General features: G+C 52.4%; 1 protein-coding gene and 2 pseudogenes across 4 annotated transcripts; 1 reads left to right on the plus strand and 2 right to left on the minus strand.

Moving 5' to 3' along the window:
• Positions 1-8,299, minus strand: CCNQ (cyclin Q). 4 transcript variants are annotated; one of them, XM_031660714.1, is made up of 5 exons: positions 8,077-8,188; positions 7,456-7,478; positions 5,168-5,351; positions 3,395-3,527; positions 1-1,625 (listed from the first exon to the last, which is right to left on the minus strand). In XM_031660714.1, the coding sequence occupies exons 3-5, from the start codon at positions 5,335-5,337 to the stop codon at positions 1,182-1,184; spliced, it is 747 nt and encodes a 248-aa protein (XP_031516574.1). In that variant the 5' UTR covers positions 5,338-5,351; positions 7,456-7,478; positions 8,077-8,188; the 3' UTR covers positions 1-1,181. The 4 variants fall into 4 exon arrangements, 3 of the variants coding, with proteins under 3 accessions (XP_031516574.1, XP_031516572.1, XP_031516573.1); XR_004180667.1 differs by lacking the exon at positions 7,456-7,478 and adding an exon at positions 2,431-2,590 and having other exon boundaries at positions 1,511-1,625; positions 8,077-8,291; XM_031660712.1 differs by lacking the exon at positions 7,456-7,478 and having other exon boundaries at positions 8,077-8,299.
• A 3,265-nt stretch (positions 8,300-11,564) lies between these two features.
• LOC110742191 lies at positions 11,565-14,472 on the minus strand (annotated as a pseudogene).
• A 167-nt stretch (positions 14,473-14,639) lies between these two features.
• On the plus strand, positions 14,640-16,877 carry LOC110742192 (annotated as a pseudogene).
• The last annotated feature ends 771 nt before the right edge of the window (positions 16,878-17,648 follow it).

Below are 17,648 nucleotides of genomic sequence, written 5' to 3' on the forward strand. Positions count from 1 at the left end.
CTGTGAGCTCCGCAGCACCTGGGTGGGTGAGGCCTCCCAGGGCCCCACTCATCATGAGGGATCAGGCCCTTGCACCCCACCAGCCCATAGGATGCACCTGGATTCCGGAAGCTTCTGGTGCACAGCCCCAAGCTGGGAAGCAAAGGTCAGGTCAAGTTTAGCAACCTTTAAGAAGAGCTGGGTGAACATAAGCTCGCCACCTCACAAAGGGTAACTTCTTCGCAGTCTGAACAACAACTGGGTGAGCTGGGCCGCCAGCAAACAACTTGCTGGTGGAGCTGCTTCCTGGCTGTGCAGGCTCACCTGGGCTCGCACTCCTCTGGAAGGGGTTAAGCATGGGACGCAGGTGGTACCAGCACACCAGGTGAGGTTTATGAGCAAGCGCAGAAGACAGAGCAGAAAGGAAGAGAGATGCAGGATAGCCAGGCAGCCCAGGGCCAGGGCCACACCCACCAGATGTCCCCAGAAGGTGTCTGCCCTCACCAGAGTCCAACCCTGAGCACAAGGCAGCCATGCTATCTGAAAGTCCCTGGCAGCCCGAGCATGGAGCAATACTGTCTGTCCACACAGATGGCCCTGCACCACCTGCACACTGCCTCGGGGACAGGGTGCTTCCAGCCTGAGACTAGGAACACAGGTGCATGGGTTCAAAGACACATGGGCACCTGCTATAGTGCCAGGGTGGCGCGGGAGACGTGGCGGCATGGGGCAGATGAGCTGCCTGGCCTCAGGCGCTCACAGCTGACTGGGGATACGAGATTAGACAATAAACATGCAAAAATCAGCAAGTGCTGTGGTCATCCGCAAGGCACACGGGCCAGGAAAGAGAGGCAGGGGCGCCTCTATGCAGAACAGCAGCGGCCACCTGGAAAGCTGTCCGCTGGGCAGGCCTACAGAGTTCTACCATCCATCCCTCCAGGATCTACCTACTAATACCTATCAGTCACCCGCCACCCAGCCCATCAGCTCTCTCACCCATCCACCTAGGTGTCTGTCAACTAGCCAGCTAGCTGCCACCTACCTAGTCACCCAGCCCTCTCCGTAAAGCACCCCAGATGTTTCTGATGGGAAGCCAGGTTTGGTAACCTGTGACCACACTCAAGTTCCCACTCAATTCAGTAGAAGTGGTTCTCCGCTGGGGCAACCCGCCTCCCGGGACACCGGCGACATCTCGGTGGAGGCTAGCACTCTTGTTCAACATCCGGGATCCCTAAATGGCAACTGTGCTGAGGGAGAGCCTGGCCCAGGCCATCAACAGGGCGCTCTGAAGCTTCCATGCTCCCCAGCAGCCCATATCTTTCTTCATGGATAATTAATAGAAAGAATTTGGTGAGCACTGCAATACAGACTTCCAGAGGGAAAGGGGGCACGTCCGGTATGCCAAGTAGCCACCTCACCTGCCACCATGGCTTCTCAGCCTCAACTTCGGCGGGCACTTCAACTCCGTAGACCTGCAGGGCCAGGTAGAGCACTGCCACGGCGATGTGCTGGGCCTGGAAGCGGAGGCACAGCCCCCCGTGGTAGCTGTCCCGCAGCAGGGCCCAGGCAGTGACGGCAACAGGGGTCCGCTGCCAGCTGTGGCGGTTCAGCCAGTTCTTGAGGGAAACCAGGTAGTGGAGCAGATACTGCAAAGACACATGCATCAGCCTTTGATCCCACCAGCTGCTCTCCTCATGCTGACATAATCGTATCAGCACCTGCACCAACCCTCCAGCGGCTTCCATGTCCCTTAGGAAGAAGCCCCAAGGCCTTCTGCTGGCCCCATCTCCTGCCCCTCCCATCCCGCCTTCCAGCGCACCCTGTCTAGGGCCTTCACACTCATGGAGCTGTCTGCCTGAAACCACCTCACCATATGCACCTGCCCACTCTCATCCTCCAGACCCAGCTCTAGGGAAACCTATGAGGGCCACCCCCACCGCAGTCCCTCTCAACCACAGGGCCTGCTCTGGCCACCATGAAATTCCTTGGGGCCTGGTGCTCCGGAAAGCACCCTCTTCATGGGCAGAACAGAGGGTGCTGCTCCCCATGCATCTGGCCTGCTGCCAAGGGCACATGCTGTCCTCAGCCACAACATCCAAATGACCTCCCAGCCCAGCTGCCAGCTCCTGCTCTCAGAACAGACATTTTGCCGGAACCTCACACAATAAGACAGATGCTGCAAGCTCTCTGGACAGTCTGGAACACACATGTGTGTGTGACCCCAGCACACCATGCAGGAGGGATACATAGGTTACTTTCCGCCCCAGCCTTGACTGGAAGGAGGGGAAGGGGCTGGCAGGCTCCCAGCCACATCAAGCTATCAGTTTCCCATCTGGGCACAGATCACACACCCCCCGAGGTCTGAGTGCTGCTCTTTCCTAAGCCTTGTCGCCTTGACAGCTCCACCCTGCAGCCACCGGGGCATCTCCCACCTTCCCCCAGGATGCTCACCAAGCATTCTGCCCACTAAGACACTACTGAGCAGAAATCCCAGACCAGGGCTTTCCAGATACTAAGGTAGGAGTGTGGAAGGCTGGAGGCAAGATTATAAAGGCAACACGAAGGGCTTGTGCAGCTGGAACTGTCTCTCACTTTGGCTGTGGTGGTAGGTCTGTGAACGGAGACGTGATAAAATGGAACAAAAAAAATACACAAACGAATACAAGTGGAAGTAAGGATGCCAGTGGACTGTGTCAGTGTTGACATCCTGGCTGTGTTCCCCTTGGGGGAGACTGGGCCAAGGGTACATGTCACAACTGTGTGGGAATCTACAATGATCTCAGTAAGAGTTTTGATGAAAAAGAATGAAACTCCTAGCCCAGAGCCCCAAACCACAACTCCTCCATCTCTGTCTCCAGCCAGCCTTCTGAGCTGCCCGTGCGTGGGGCTGCGGTGCCCAGAGCATCGTGTGCCAGTCGCCTTAGCGTTTCGCTTTTCCCTTTTGCTGCTGTTTGAAATGGTTCTTCTGTTGAGACTCACACGTTCCTAGATGGCTTCCTAAGCACAGCGGAGCTGGATGCATGCTCCGAGGCATCACAGCATCTCCTGGGGACGGGGACTCTGGCTGGTCACGAAACCAGCCTGCTTCCCCAAGGCCCAGCGTGCATACCATCTATATGGGCCACAGGAGCTGCCACAGCTTCAGCGGGCCACATGGACCTCGCCCACAGGTGAGCAGGCAGAAAGGCAGAAGCTGAAATGAGATTTGGCTGAGAAAACCCACAGGAGTGGGACAGGAGAGGCCAGGCAGCCAACCCAGCCACAAACACGGAGCGGGGAGACCCAGTTCCCAGCCGCTGCCCTGCTCTCCTTCTGTGCTGCGCTCTCGAGTATGAGATGGGATGCACTTTTGGGATAAAGAACAAAGACCATGGCTTGAGCCTCCCCAAACAGGCACCAATTCCCTAGCATGTACCTTGTGTGGATGCTGGAAGGAGACCTGGAAGCGCAGAACTCTCAGCATGAGAAGCTCACACTGCACAATGCTGTCCCGGAGCTCCCAGAAGCGGGAGTCCAATTCCAGGGGCTCACCGCCTGGGTTAAAGTACCTGCACAGAGAAATGGCAATGCTTCAGCAGCCAGTGCAGTCTCCCCTGAGCATTGCATGGCTCAAATTGCTTAAGTCACACAATGTCCAGATGCAAACTACATTGTCCATCTGCAGATTAATGTAGGGTCATTTTATTTGTGTTTTTATACAAAAATTCTTCATCTCCACATCTAGTGTACAGAATGAAAACAGTAACCAACAGAGGAAAGAAGCCAGGTCCTAGTTTTAGCCAGATGGGCTGTCTGCTATCATTCAGCAAAATGTCAAGTGCAAAGACTGGCTGTTGGCGATGGCTCCAGAGGAACCGGAAGCTTGAGCATGCCAAGTCGGTTGTGCTTCCTGTTATATTCCGCCTGGCAGTAGGGAATCTTCATCACCTGAGGTGGCAATGCCCAGGGCTCTCACTCTGGGCCCAGGGAACGTATTTTTTTATCTTATTTTTATTATTTATTTATTTACTTATTTATTTATTTTTGAGACGGAGTCTCGCTCTGTCGCCCAGGCTGGAGTGCAGTGGCGCGATCTCAGCTCACTGCAAGCTCCGCCTCCCGGGTTCACGCCATTCTCCTGCCTCAGCCTCCCGAGTAGCTGGGATTACAGGCACCCGCCGCCACGCCCAGCTAATTTTTTGCATTTTTACTAGAGACGGGGTTTCCCCGTGTTAGCCAGGATGGTCTCGATCTCCTGACCTCGTGATCCACCCGCCTTGGCCTCCCAAAGTGCTGGGATTACAGGCATGAGCCACCGCGCCTGGCCTTATTTTTTATTTTTTGAGACAAGGTCTTGCTCTGTCTTTCAGGCTAGAGGTACAGTGGTGTAGTCACAGCTCACTGCAGCCTTGACCTCCTGGGCTCAAGCGATCCTCCTGCCTCAGCCACCCGAGCAACTGGAACCACAGGCATGCGCCACCACACCCGGCTAATTTTTGTATTTTTGGTAGAGACAAGGTTTCACCATGTTGGCCAGGCTGGTCTTGAACTCCTGGACTCAAGCGATCCACCCGCCTCGGCCTCCCAAAGTGTTGGGATTATAGGCATGAGCCACCATGTCCAGCCACCCAAGAAAGATATTTAAGCCTCTCATGGGAATGAGGTACTCCAAAAAGTGAACATCTCTCAGTTTTATATTTCCCAGACCGCTTTTCCTTCGCCTTGGCGAAGACCCTGCATCCTGCCCCAGGAGGAACACACCTGCTTGGGCCGGCTGTGCCATGCCCATGCCCACACCCACAGCAGGGCGAGGCCCCTAAGCAACTGGGACCCACCACCTGGCTGGGTCTGTACCCTCCTGATGCAGGCAAGCTCTTCTGCATGCAGCCATCCCTGTCTAAGATTTCAACAGAATCTTCTTTGACATGCCTCTCCAAGCTCCCCCTGCTCAAGCCCCACCTCTACCCTCCATCCAGCTTTCCAGGCTCCCCATAATCTGGCCCAGCTTTTCTCTCACAGACCCCACTGGCCTCTGACATCAGGCTCCTTCCCACGTTTGCTGCTAGTGTTTCTGGCCCTGGTTCAAGGCCATCCAGGTACTTCCTTCCAAGCTCCATTGCTGGCACCTGGTGGGCAGGGCCCCGTAGGAGCCTTCCCTACCCTTCCCCCCCACCGCGTGGACACCAGGAGCCCATCCAAATGCCATTACCTGTTGGACACATTGATGATGTCACGAGTCCGCAGGTGCTGCTCTTCCACTTTGCCAGCCAAGTAAATGGAAGACATGGCAATCAGGTAAGGGTCATAGGCATCCAGGTTGGTCTCACAGAAGAACTTATGGTAAATGGTGCAAGCAGTGGCAATGGGAATGGACCGCATCCCTAGCTTGACACCTGCAGAGAGAAAGCAGGTAAGAGAGGACTTCAGTCCAGCGCTGGTTCACTACTCCAGTGAGGGAAGCCACTGGAATGGGCCCTAGCAGGTACAACCCTTCTTGGACAAGGCTAAGAGCTTCCAGCAGAGCCAGTGGCTCCTGCCGGGTCTCTCACTGGGCTCTTAGACTCCAGTGGATGACCCAAGCCCCTAGGGACGGTGTTCAAATGCAAACTTCCCCTTCTGTAGGTCTGCAGCTCTGAGATTCTGCACTTGTGACAAGCCCCAGGTCATGCCCATGTCAGGGGTCTGCAGACCACGCTCTGGGAAACAAGGGTTCCAAGGACTGCTCAGTTAGCAACTGGCATAGCTGCTTCTGCAAAACCCTAGGAAAGGACCATATGCTGTTGTGTGTCTGGGTTCACCTTAGCAAGCTGCTAGCTAGAAGTCACCCAACCCACAGCTACGATGACAGAAGAGAAACGGCCTCGTGGGTACCACAAGTCCTGAAGTCACAGTGAAAGATTATACTGAGCACTGGTTTCATAGTTCACGGGTTAGAAGAGGTGAGCAAAGCAAGCAGCGTGACTGCCAAGAGTAACCACTCGCATTACAGAGAAAAAGCAATGTTTATGGCCACGGCCAGGCACGGGGGAAGGACACCAACACGTTGAAAAGTAGGCTGGGCATGCTGATTTATGCCTGTAATCCCAGCACTTTGGGAGGCTAAAGCAGGAGGATTGCTTGAGCCCAGGAATTTGAGATCGGCCTGGGCAACAGAGTGAGACCCTGTCTCTACAAAAAAAAAAAAAAAAGAAAAGAAAAAAAATTTTAAGGTTAACAAAACTCAAAACACCAGAACACAACTCAGTGGATTCACTTAGGGGTTAAAGCCCATCCCCAGCCCATTCCTGAATGGCTCCTAAGAAAATCACTGCCCTGGTGCACAGAACCAAAACAAATTCACAACAACCAGGGTTCACAAGAGGTTAAATGACATCCACTAGGCCAAAACAGGAAGGTGGAGAACAACCAACAATCAACCATGAAATGACAGCTAGTGTCCTCTGCCTAAGAAGGTAGATCAGTTCCCTAGGGCTACTGCAACAAATCACCACAAATTCAGTCACTTAAACAACACACATTTATACTCTCCTGATCCTGGAGGTCAGAAGTCCAAAACAAGCCTAGAAGGCTAAGATCAACGTCTTAGCAGGGCTGGCTCCTTCTGGAGGCTCCATGGGAGAAATCTGTTTCCTTGCCTTTTCTAGCTTCTAGAGGAGGGCTGCATTCCTTGGTTGCTGGCCCCTCCCTCCATCTTCAAAGCCTCTAACTCTGCTTCTGTCCTCATGTGGCCTTCTCTGATGGTAACTCCTCCTGCCTTTCCCTTATAAGGATGGTTACATCCAAATAATCTAGAATGATCTCCCATCTTAGGGTCTTTAACCACATCTTCAAAGTCTCTTTTGCTATATAAGATGACATTCACAGGTTCCAGGGATTAGGACAGGGACATCTTTGGGAAATCAATATTTAGCCTCCTACAAAGAACAAAGGTTTATGCAATACATTTTATAAAGAAGTCCCTCAGAAGGTCTAAACTTGTTATATAGAGACAATTCCTACCTGGGACCCCTCATTCCAGGAGATGCCAGATAAGGTTCTGTTACTGACATGACCTTCCAAGCCTTGTTTTACAGAGCAAAGCCCAATTTACATGGACTCTCCGAGCAGATGGTAGCAGATGAGGTGTCACTGCTATCCTTCCCTAATAATAACATTGCAACTCTTCTTGCAAATTACAGTACATTTACATATCAGTGGGATGAACAGTCCTGCAGCATTCCTCAGACTCTCTGTCCACCTTGAGTAAAAGTATATCTGCCCAACCCTTCTCCCCCAAGCAGTAAAGGCAGGAAATAACTATCCACCAACTAACAGTATCTCCTATCAAGACACTGTTGATGGGCCGGACGAGGTAGCTCACGCCTGTAATCCCAGCACTTTGGGAGGCCAAGGCAGGTGGATTACCTGAGGCCAGGAGTTCAAGAGCAGCCTGGCCAACATGGTGAAACCCCATCTCTACTAAAACTACAAACATTAGCCAGGCGCGGTGGCACATACCTGTAATTCCAGCTACTCGGAGGCTGAGGAAGGAGAACTGCTTTAGTCCAGGAGACGGAGGTTGCAGTGAGCCAACATCACGCCACTGCACTCCAACCTGGCCAACAGAGCGAGACTCCGTCTCAAAAACAAAACAAAACAAAACACAACACTATTGATGGCTGGATGGAAACGCGGAGCCCAACACTATTGTGGATATCCTGGCAGGGTTCGGAACAGGAGCTGCATGCAGCCTAGGTCCTCGGAGTGACAGGAAACCCCGGACAGCCTTCTCCAAAAGGCTCCGCGAGACCAAGCGCCAGTGCAGGCCCGCGGGTGCGGCAGAAGGCGTGGCGCACTGTGCAGAGCTGCAGGTGCCCGGGCTGGTCCCCGCCTCGCTGGAGGCCCGACCCGGCCACGTCCTCTCCTAGGGCCTGCACACCGGTTCACGCAATGGGAACACATCGCGGCTCACTGCTCAGCACACCGGGCGCGGCGCAAAGGCGGAGGTCCTCAGCCCCGAGCCGGGCTTCCCGGCCTCTGTAAGGTGAGCACTCCGGAAGCCCGGCCTGGCCAGCCGCGCCCGCTCCGCGAAGCGGGCCCCGGCGCCGCCTGCCCCGGCCTGCCCCTGGCCGCGGTTACCTGCCTCCATGATGAACCTCGCCACTCGGAAGTGCACCCTGGCTTCGGGGGCCGGCTGCCCCTCAGGGCCCCGCGCTGCGGGCCCCCCTCCGCCGCCCTCCGGGGCTTCCATGAGGCCCTGCGGCCCCGGCGGAAGGAGAGGCGGCCCCGGCGCGCAGACGCTGGCAAAGCCGGGGGTGGTGCTCGCGGCGGGCACGGCCGCCCCACCCGTCTGCGTCTCGCCCCGCCGCTCCTCCGCCCCGCCCCGCAGGGCCAGCACCCAAGAGTGAGCGCGCGCCTGCGCCACGGAGGCTGCCTGGCCGCGCGCGCAGGCGCAGGCGCAGGCGCAGAGGCCGACACCACCGGGCGGCTAGCGAGTGGCGACCCCCTAGACGCCTCGAGCCCCGCCTCTGGGAGACGCAGGCTCCTCCCCGCGGAGCGAGAGTCGGCGGAGCTGCTCTCAGACCCGCGGGAGGGCACCTCCGGTCACCCGAGCCGCAAATCCCCGCCGTCCGAAGTAGGTGTAGCCCCGGGCTGGCGGCCCAACATGGCTTAGGCCAGGAACAGCCGGCAGCGCCCGCCAAGCCCTGGGCTAGAGACGCCTGCGGGAGTTCACGTGGAGGCGCCGGTGTCTGAGGTCTGAGAAGGCACCGGCTACCGGAAAAGGTGCTAGTGTTTGCAAACCCCGATCCACCGACACCCCAAGGAAATGCTGTGCACAAAATTCCAAGGGGGCCTTTTCCAATAGACGCATGAACGGTGTTTGTGTCTGGATCGTCCAGCCTCCTGGGATCGATTGGGAATCAAGCTTCTGCTTGCCTTTCCAGCGCTACGCACAGTAGGAGCCTAATAAATGTTTGTTGAATACATGCTGAATATCGAGCTCATGTATTTACCATCCCATTTTTCATTCGTGCCTTCCACAAGCAGGAAATGGCGCATAAGGCTTTAGGGACATAGAACCCCAAAAGGACTCCCAAGCTAGTGACAGTCACTTGAGCCATTCTGATACATTCAGATCATTGCTACAATTTCAGACAGCTGGCAATACGGAGAGGCAACAGCTACTACTCCCTAAACCCTTCTACCCAGGCGCCTTGATCTCCGGATGATGTGGAAGTCTCCACCTCTTACCCCCACCCCACACACCCAGTCCGGCCTGGGTCTCCTTCCTCAGCACCTCCTGCCTCCACCAGGCTCCCCAAGTCCTCTCCATCGCAGCTGGGTTAGTTTCCTGGGGCTACTGTAACAAATGACCACAAATTGGGTTGCTAAAAACACCAGAAGTATATCCTCTCTCAATTCTGGAGGCCAGACGCCTGAAATGGAGGTGACACCAGGGCTTTGCTCCCTCAAAGGCTCTGGCAGAGGATCAGTTCTTCCTTGCTTTTCCAGCTTCTGCAGCCTGAGTTCTTCCTGGGCTTGTGGCCCCATCACTCCAATCTCTGCCTCCATCTTTACATGGCCTTCTCCCTGTCTTCTCTTCTCTTATAAGCACATCTGTCACTGGATTAGGGCCCACCTAGATAATCCAGGAGGAGCTCATCTTGACATCCTTATCTTCATTACATCTTGCAAAGGTCCTTCTAAATAAGGTTACAGTCACAGGGATTAGGACATGGACACACCTTTTGGGGGCTGCCATTCAGCCCACAATAGCAGCCGCCGGAGCCAGCTTTCTAAACGGCGAGGCTCAACAGGTCCTGCCCTGCCTGACACCCTCCGGGGTCCCTTCACCCTCAGGAGAAAATGTGGGGCCTTGGCCTCACATGCTGGTCCTTGCAGAGTCACCCTGTCAACTGACCGGCCTCAGATCTCACCACTTTGCCTCATGGCAGAGACCTTCGGCAGGTCCCCTAAAGGTTATGGCCTCCCAGCTGAACGTCTCTGCACATATTCTGCCTGGTGAAGGAATTACTGCTCCACTTCCATCACCCAGCTTGCTTTTGTCTATGTGCACAGGTGTGCACGTGTGTGTGCATATGTGTGCGTGTGTGAACTGACTCAGGGTCCCCAGCTCCCGGTGCTGCTGACACCTGCCATACCTTGAGCACTGTGTCTGTCCCCAAGCTGTGAGCAGCCCCACCCTCTCCCCAGCCCAAGGCTGAAACCTGGGCAATGCCCAGAGGGCCCACCTTGCCTCAGCCCCGTTGGTGGAGGCCAGGTCCTGTGTTCCTCCAGACAGTGCCCTGGGCTGGACCAGCCACAGCTAGATCTAGAAGGCTCAAGCCCATGTTCCCTAAAGCAGCTATGGGCCTTGGAGAATCAGGCTGCTGCCTCTCAGCTTCCCCCTACCACCACATCTGTGCACACTACACACACACCCCCCCCCATACACATGCATCACACATTCCCCCCACATACACACGTGCACATATGCGAACACCCCAAATCATACAGTGCTTCCCTCTGGCCCCTGGTGGCCCGCCCATCCTCTAGGCGCAGCTCGAACTCCTCCTTCTGCTCTGGGCCTTATGTGCTGAGAAGAGTCCCAGCTCAGCTAGTAAAAGGTGCCTGGGAATATGAGCCGAGGGAATGACTCAATGAACACATGAAGTTTAAAGCCCTGGGTCACCTCGGCGCAGTGGTTGATAAATGAATAATTCACTAGCCACCAACTGGAGCCAGCAAACCTTTAGGCAGCACCTCCTCTCCCACTGGCAAGCCTGTCCCCATTGTCCCAAATGTGGCATACCCCGTCTCATCTCCCCTGGCTCAGATGGTGAGTTCCTTGAGGGCTGAAGCCTGGTTCGCAACCCCAGGCTTGGCCCTGGGGCTGCCAGTCACCATCAGAAACACGATTCTGTAATATTTGCCAGCGCTTCCTTAGCTAATCCTCACCATGTGCCCATACATTGATTAAATCACAGCCTTTCCCTCACAATAGCACTATTATGGAAAAGAGTGAGTGACTCATTTCAAGGAATAGGACTCGGTCTGAAGATCAAAGGATGAGGCAGAGAAAGAGGGAAGAGGCATTTGGGGTCCAGAAGAGAGGCTGTGCACAGGCAGGGCCATGGGAAAGCCTGGGTGGTCTTCAAAAAGCAGAGGCAATTTCCAAAGCACCTAACCTGCCCAGGTCTTCATCCTGGCAGCCTCATCAAAGTCCAGGCCTACTACTTGTCTTTAGAAACTCCTCACTGCCTGGGAACCTCCTGCCATAGTCACTTATCCACTGTGCCATCCGAGCCAGCTCCCTCTCACCATCGGCAAGATCCACAGCCTCCATCTCTGTTCTCCCTCCCCGCTCCCCACTGCCTACCCACCCTTCATCTTTTTATTTATTGATTGATTGAGACAGAATCTCGCTCTGCCGCCCAAGCTGGAGTGCAGTAGCATGATCTTGGCTCACTGCAACCTCCACCTCCCGGGTTCAAGTGATACTCCTGCCTCAGCCTCCTGAGTAGCTGGCATTACAGGCCACGTGCGCCACCACACCCAGCTAATTTTTTGTATTTTTAGTAGAGACGGGGTTTCACCATGTTGGCCAGGCTGGTCTCGAACTCCTGACCTCAGGTGATTTGGCTACCTCGGCCTCCCAAAGTGTTGAGATTACAGGTGTGAGCCACAAAGCCTGGTCAGATTATGACTTTTTGGTGAATCTACTGCCTGGTATTATTTTCTTTTTCAGAGACTCGAGTAACCAGGAGCTCAATAGAGTAATTGAGCAAGCTCTAAGCACGCACGGGATCTTGGGTGTGACCAAGTTAGACCTAGGGAGAAGTGCTGCCAGTCGGGCATGAGGGCTGGAAAATCTACCCCAGCAATAGATGTGCGGGAGACTAAAACCAGATGAGTGGGTGCCAGGGCCAGGAAGAGATCACAGGGAGTGACTGCTGATGGAGACAGGGGTGACAAGGCTGTTCTGGAATTAGATAGTGGTGACGGTGGCACAACTCTGTTGAATACATTAAAAGGCCATTGAATTGTATGCTTTGAATGGGTGAATTTTATGGTACGTGAATTATATCTGAGTAAATCCATTATTTTTTAAAACTACCACATGCAATCGTGCCACTGAGGACAAAATCTTCTTGTGGGGAGAAGGATTTCACACGGAAGAGCTGGGAGACTGGCCAGCAAAGAAAGTCGGAGGGCAGAGCAGCTGGAAGAAGTGGGCAACGTTACGGAGCCAGGAAGCTCTCAGAAGGGCCAAGTGAAGGCAAGGACCTGAGAAACCCAGGGTGTCAGCAGGACAGCCACAGCAAGGGTGGGTGGCCGGGCTGTCCCGGGACTCCTGATAGCCCAGGGACGACTCCTGATAGCAAGGAGGTGGTGCGGGAGGGGACCAGAGTGGGGTGTACCCTCAAAGTCCTGCAACGAGGTCAGCGAGGTCACCTCTGAAACAAGGCTCCACTGCGATGGTTGGAGATGGAGGATCCTCGTTGTGGGGTGCACAGCAGCCAGAGTGGGAGCTGATGGAAAGACTTTGGCCTGAGATCTGTCTCCTAGGCAGCCCCTGAGCCCCTCCTGTGATGAACAGCTGGCTCCCTGGCTCAGGTGGGGGAAGGCTCCTGCAGCAGGAGGCACCTTGTGGAAGCTCCTGTCCCGCAACCCCATGGGGACTCCACTCACAGCCACTGGTCCCACTGTGACCCTCTCGCTGGAGCAAAGCAGGAAAGTCACTGGCAAATGATTTGCAGTTCCATTCTCATACACAGAGAACTCTAGAAGTTTCCACCTGCCCCAAAGAGCAACATTATGCTTTTACTATCCTCCCCCTAGGACACTTCAGCTCTCCGGCTCCATGCCACAGTCTGTCTCCAGGGACCTTGATCTCGCTGTCCCTCACATATCACACAGGTCCACTCTATCCATGACAACATGCTGACAGGATCTGGGGATCAGGAGCAAGTGGCTGAGGAAGGGAGGGAGGGTAAAGGTCAAGGTATCAGGGAGAGAGGAGTGAGGCCTGTCTATGAGTTACTCAATTGTCATGCATTAATGGGGCCCTAAATGTGTTATTTTCCTAGGGGGTATTTGTACAAAAGCATCAAAGTGAAGATGTATTTGTTTCCCGTTCATGGTCCCCCCCCACCACCCCATTTCCTGTGGCTGCCGTAACAAAGTAACACAACAGAAATGCGCTCTCTTGCAGCTCTGGAGGCCAGAAGCCTAAGATCCTGGTGTCTGCAGGACCCTGTTCCCTCCTCTGGAGGCTCTGGGGGAGGCTCCTTCTTGCCTCTCCCAGTTCCTGGGGAATCTGGGTGTCCCTTGGCTTGTGATGACACCGCTCTATTCTCTGTGAATCCACGTGGCCTTCTCCTCTGTGTTTGTGACTTCTTTTCTCTTATAAGGACACCTGTCATTGGATTTAGGGCCCTAATCCAGATGATCTCATCTCGAGATCCTTAACTTAAGCACATCTGCACAGACACTTTTTCCAAATAAGGTTCCATTCACTGAGTTCAGAGGGTTTGTTTGTTTGTTTGTTTGTTTTTGAGATGGAGTCTCACTCTGTCACTGCATGGTGACCACTCTGGTGGCATCCTCAATCTGCTGAAACCAGTACTTGTCCAGTTCCTCTTGTTTCTTCCAAGCCAGCTTGTCATATTGGGCCTGGATGTCTGCCATGATCTTGGCGAGGTCCTGAGATTTGGGGATCTACCTCCACGGTCAACTCAGAGCTGGCAATCTAGGTTTGTAGGCCTTTTACTTCCTCTTCGTGATTCTTCTTCATGAAGAGCAGCTCCTCCTTGAGGGCCTCGATCTCTGTCTCCAGCTGCAGCCAAGTGACATTGGTGTCATCAATGACCTTGCAAAACCCATGGATGTCGTTCTCCACAGACTGGCGCATGGCCAGCTCTGTCTCATACTTGACTCTAAAGTCATTAGCAGCAAGACGGGCACTGTCGATCTGCAGAACAACACGGGTATTTTCCACAGTATTTGCAGAGATCTGAGCCCTCAGGTCCTCCATGGTCTTGAAGTAATAGCTGCAGCCTCTGTCCTGGGGTCCCTTCTTCTCCAGGTGCTTCCGGATTTTGCTCTCCAGCTTCTGGTTCTCAGTCTCCAGGCTCCTCACTCTGCCCAGGTAGGAGGCCAGGCGGTCGTTCAGACTTTGCATGGTCTCCTTCTTGTTCTGGATGCCTCCCATTCCTGTCAGACCCCTGGCCATCCCTGTGGCCAGGCCGCAGACCCCATGCCGCCCTGGAAGCTGGTGGAGCAGGACACGGAGATCCGGGAACCAGAGGCCCCAGCAGCTGCATAGACGCTAGCCACACTGCTGACCAGCCAGGCAACATAGCTGGGCACCTGGACAGAGCCCAGGGACTGGTAGTTGGTGGAGAAGGTGGAGCAAGTGGTGAAGCTCATGCTGTCCGTGGAGGAGAGCAAGAGGACAGGACTCGAGCTTTGCCGGCAACCAAGATGACAATACGCTCTAAATTGACCTACAAATTCAATGGAATCCTTATCAAAATCCCAGCTGGCTTACATTAAGAAAGAAAGAAAGAAAGAAAGAAAGAAAGAAAGAAAGAAAGAAAGGAAGGAAGGAGGGAGGGAGGGAGGAAAGAAAGAGAAAGAAAGAAAGAGAGAAAGAGAGAAAGGGAGAAAGGGAGAAAGGGAGAAAGGGAGAAAGGGAGAAAGGGAAAATCAGTCCTAGCTGACTTTTGTGCAGAAATTGACAAGCTGACCCTAAAACGTATGTGAAAATGCAAGAAACTCAGAATAGCCAAAACAATCTTGAAAAAGAATGAAGTTACTTTTCCTAATTTTCCAAGACTCACATTTCCTAATTTCAAAACTTACCACAAAGCTACAGGACTCAAGTCTGTGTGGTACTAGCACAAAGATACTCATAGATCAATTGAACAGAATTAAGAATTCAGAAATAAACCCTTACATCTATGGTCAACTGATTTTTGCCAAGGGTGCCAAGACCAACATCAATGGCAGAGAGAATAGTCTGTTTAACAAAAGGTGTTGGGACAATTAGACATCCACAAGCCAAAGAATGAACTTGGACCCCTAGCTCAGACCATATACAAAAATTAACTCAAAATGGATCATAAATCTAAATGTAAGAGCTAAAACTATAAAACTCTCAGAAGAAAACGCAAGAGTAAATCTTGATGACCTTGGCTTAGGCAATGGTTTCTTAGAAAGGATGTCCAAAGTATCAAACAAGCAAAGCAAAAAATAAATTGGAAAATGAAAAACTGTTGTGCTTCAAAGGGCACCATCAAGAAAGTGAAAAGACAACCCACAAAATAACAGAACCCATTTGCAAATTACATAGTAGCTGATAATTGACTTGTATCTAGATCATATACAGAACCAATGCAACTCAATAACAAAAAGAAATAGCCCGATTAAAATTAGGTAAAGGGATTTTGTTTACCGCTGCTCTGCTCACGTTGCTACTGCGGTTCTGAGGCAGCAGGAAGAGATGCGGCCCCCGGACGTCGTCGAGCTGTCAGAACCGAAGGAAGTGGAGGTGCTGGAGGTGGAGGAGGATTTTGAGCAGTTTCTGCTCCCAGTCATCCATGAGATGCGAGAGGACATCGCGTCGCTGACAAGCACTGGCCAGCATACCTGTGGAAGCAGAGCACGCTGTGGAAGATGGGCAATATGCTCATCCAGATCAAAACCCAGGTGGAAGCTTCAGAGGAGCATCTTCAACCACCTCAACAACCCGGGCAACGCAATGGAGGGCAGGGTGGCCAACAGGTGCCAGAAGGCCGAGGAGAAGGCCAAGGAAATGGTGAAGATGGCAGGGATGCTGGTGGAGCTGGCCCGGAGGATAGAGACGAACGAGTTGAGAGCACGGTCGGTGGTTTACAGCCAATGGATTCTGGTCATCTGGTGGAGATTGGCTGACACCCAGGAGAAGCTGAAACCAGAGAGCCTTTGGTTTTCTCTGTTTTCCTCTGTCCACGCTCTGTCCTCACTCACACTCAGTTCTCTGCTATGGTCTGTGGTTGATGAACTCAAAGTGAGTTTTGATTGTTAGCGTTTTTGTCTGGGGAAGTAAGTTTGTTTGGAAAATGCTCTCTCATACAGGAATGAGGACCTAGACCACGCTCTTGCAGCAGTCACATTTGTTCCCAGGCTTTGGTTGTTATTTCTAGATGTTTGAGGTGCTTTGCTCTTTCTTGTGTGATCTGATAGCTCCATGGAACTTTGGGTCTGTGTGTGACACATGAGCCTCACAGTTGGAGTTCTCCAGCTCTGGAGGGGCTGAAGGAGCTGCAATAATTCTAGAAGATGACTCCATACAGCAACTACTGAAGAAAGGACCAGACTTCAACTGGGAATGTGGATGGGCTGACCTGGCTTGGACCCACGAATCTGGAGAAGAGCTGGAGAATGGAGAGTATTATCTGTATTTGAGGACTTTAATTTCTGTGTGAGACCAAAGGAGGAGATATATATTTTGTTCAAAATTTAAATTTTATGTGGTACACTATCTGATATAACCTGTCTGGTGAGTTTGTTTGGACAACCTAATTCAGCTTTATCTGACATGGAACCTAAAATAGAGGATGAGATCTTGATATTCTGTACAACTTGATGTAATACCCTGATGCATTTCAGGGACTTAGCATAAAATGAAAGAGATTTGCAAAGACCCTTGAGGAGCTGGGGGATGAGAGTGTGGAATTGTGCATTGGACCCTAAACTGGAGTGGAAGAGGCATCTTCAAGGTTCATACATTGTCCAGCTATAAGTTCATTTGAGTAGCAGACCTGATAAATATTTGGGGTCAAAACCCTACCATGTTTTTTTTAAACTTACCGTATTAATCAAAGTATTCATTTGCTTGAAAAGAAAAAAAAATTGGGCAAATGATCTAAACGGACATTTCTCAAAAGACTATGTACAATGTGCCATGAGCACATGAAAAAATGGTCAACATCACTAGTCATTAGCGATGCAGATCACTAGAAAACGCAAATCAAAACTAGAATGAGGCCAGGTGCAGTGGCTCATGTCTATAATCCCAGAACTTTGGGAGGCTGAGGCAGGTGGATCACCTTAGGTCAGGCATTCAACATCAGCCTGACCAACATGGTGAAACCCCGTGTCTCCTAAAAATACAAAAATTAGCTGGACATGGTGGTAGGTGCCTGTAATCCTAGCTATTCAGGAGGCTGAAGCAGGAGACTCGCTTGAACCCAGGAGGCAGAGGTTGCAGTGAGCTGAGATCGTGCCACTGCACTCCAGCCTGGGCGACAGAGTGAGAGTCTGTCTCAAAAAAGAAAAAAAAAGAAAAAAAGAAAAACTCGAATAAGATACAATTCACACCTGTTAGGATGACTAATAAAATTAAAATGGAAACTAACAAGTGTCTGTTTGGAGAGGATATGGAGAAATCAGAACCCTCATACATTGCTAGTAAGATGTTCAATGGTTATAGCCATTTGGGAAACTAGTCTGGCAGTTCCTCCAAAGGTTAAACATAGAGTAACCATGTGACCTAGCAATTCCACTCCTAGCTGTACAGCCAAGAGAAGTGAAAGTATATGCCCACACCAGATAATTTGCACGAATGTTCATAGCAGATTTATTCATAATAGCCAAAAAGCAGAAACAACTCAAATGTCCATCAATAGATGAATAAACAAAATGTGGCATATCCAGGCAATGAA

Source organism: Papio anubis, chromosome X (assembly GCF_008728515.1).
Source record: "Papio anubis isolate 15944 chromosome X, Panubis1.0, whole genome shotgun sequence".
NCBI lineage: Eukaryota > Metazoa > Chordata > Mammalia > Primates > Cercopithecidae > Papio > Papio anubis.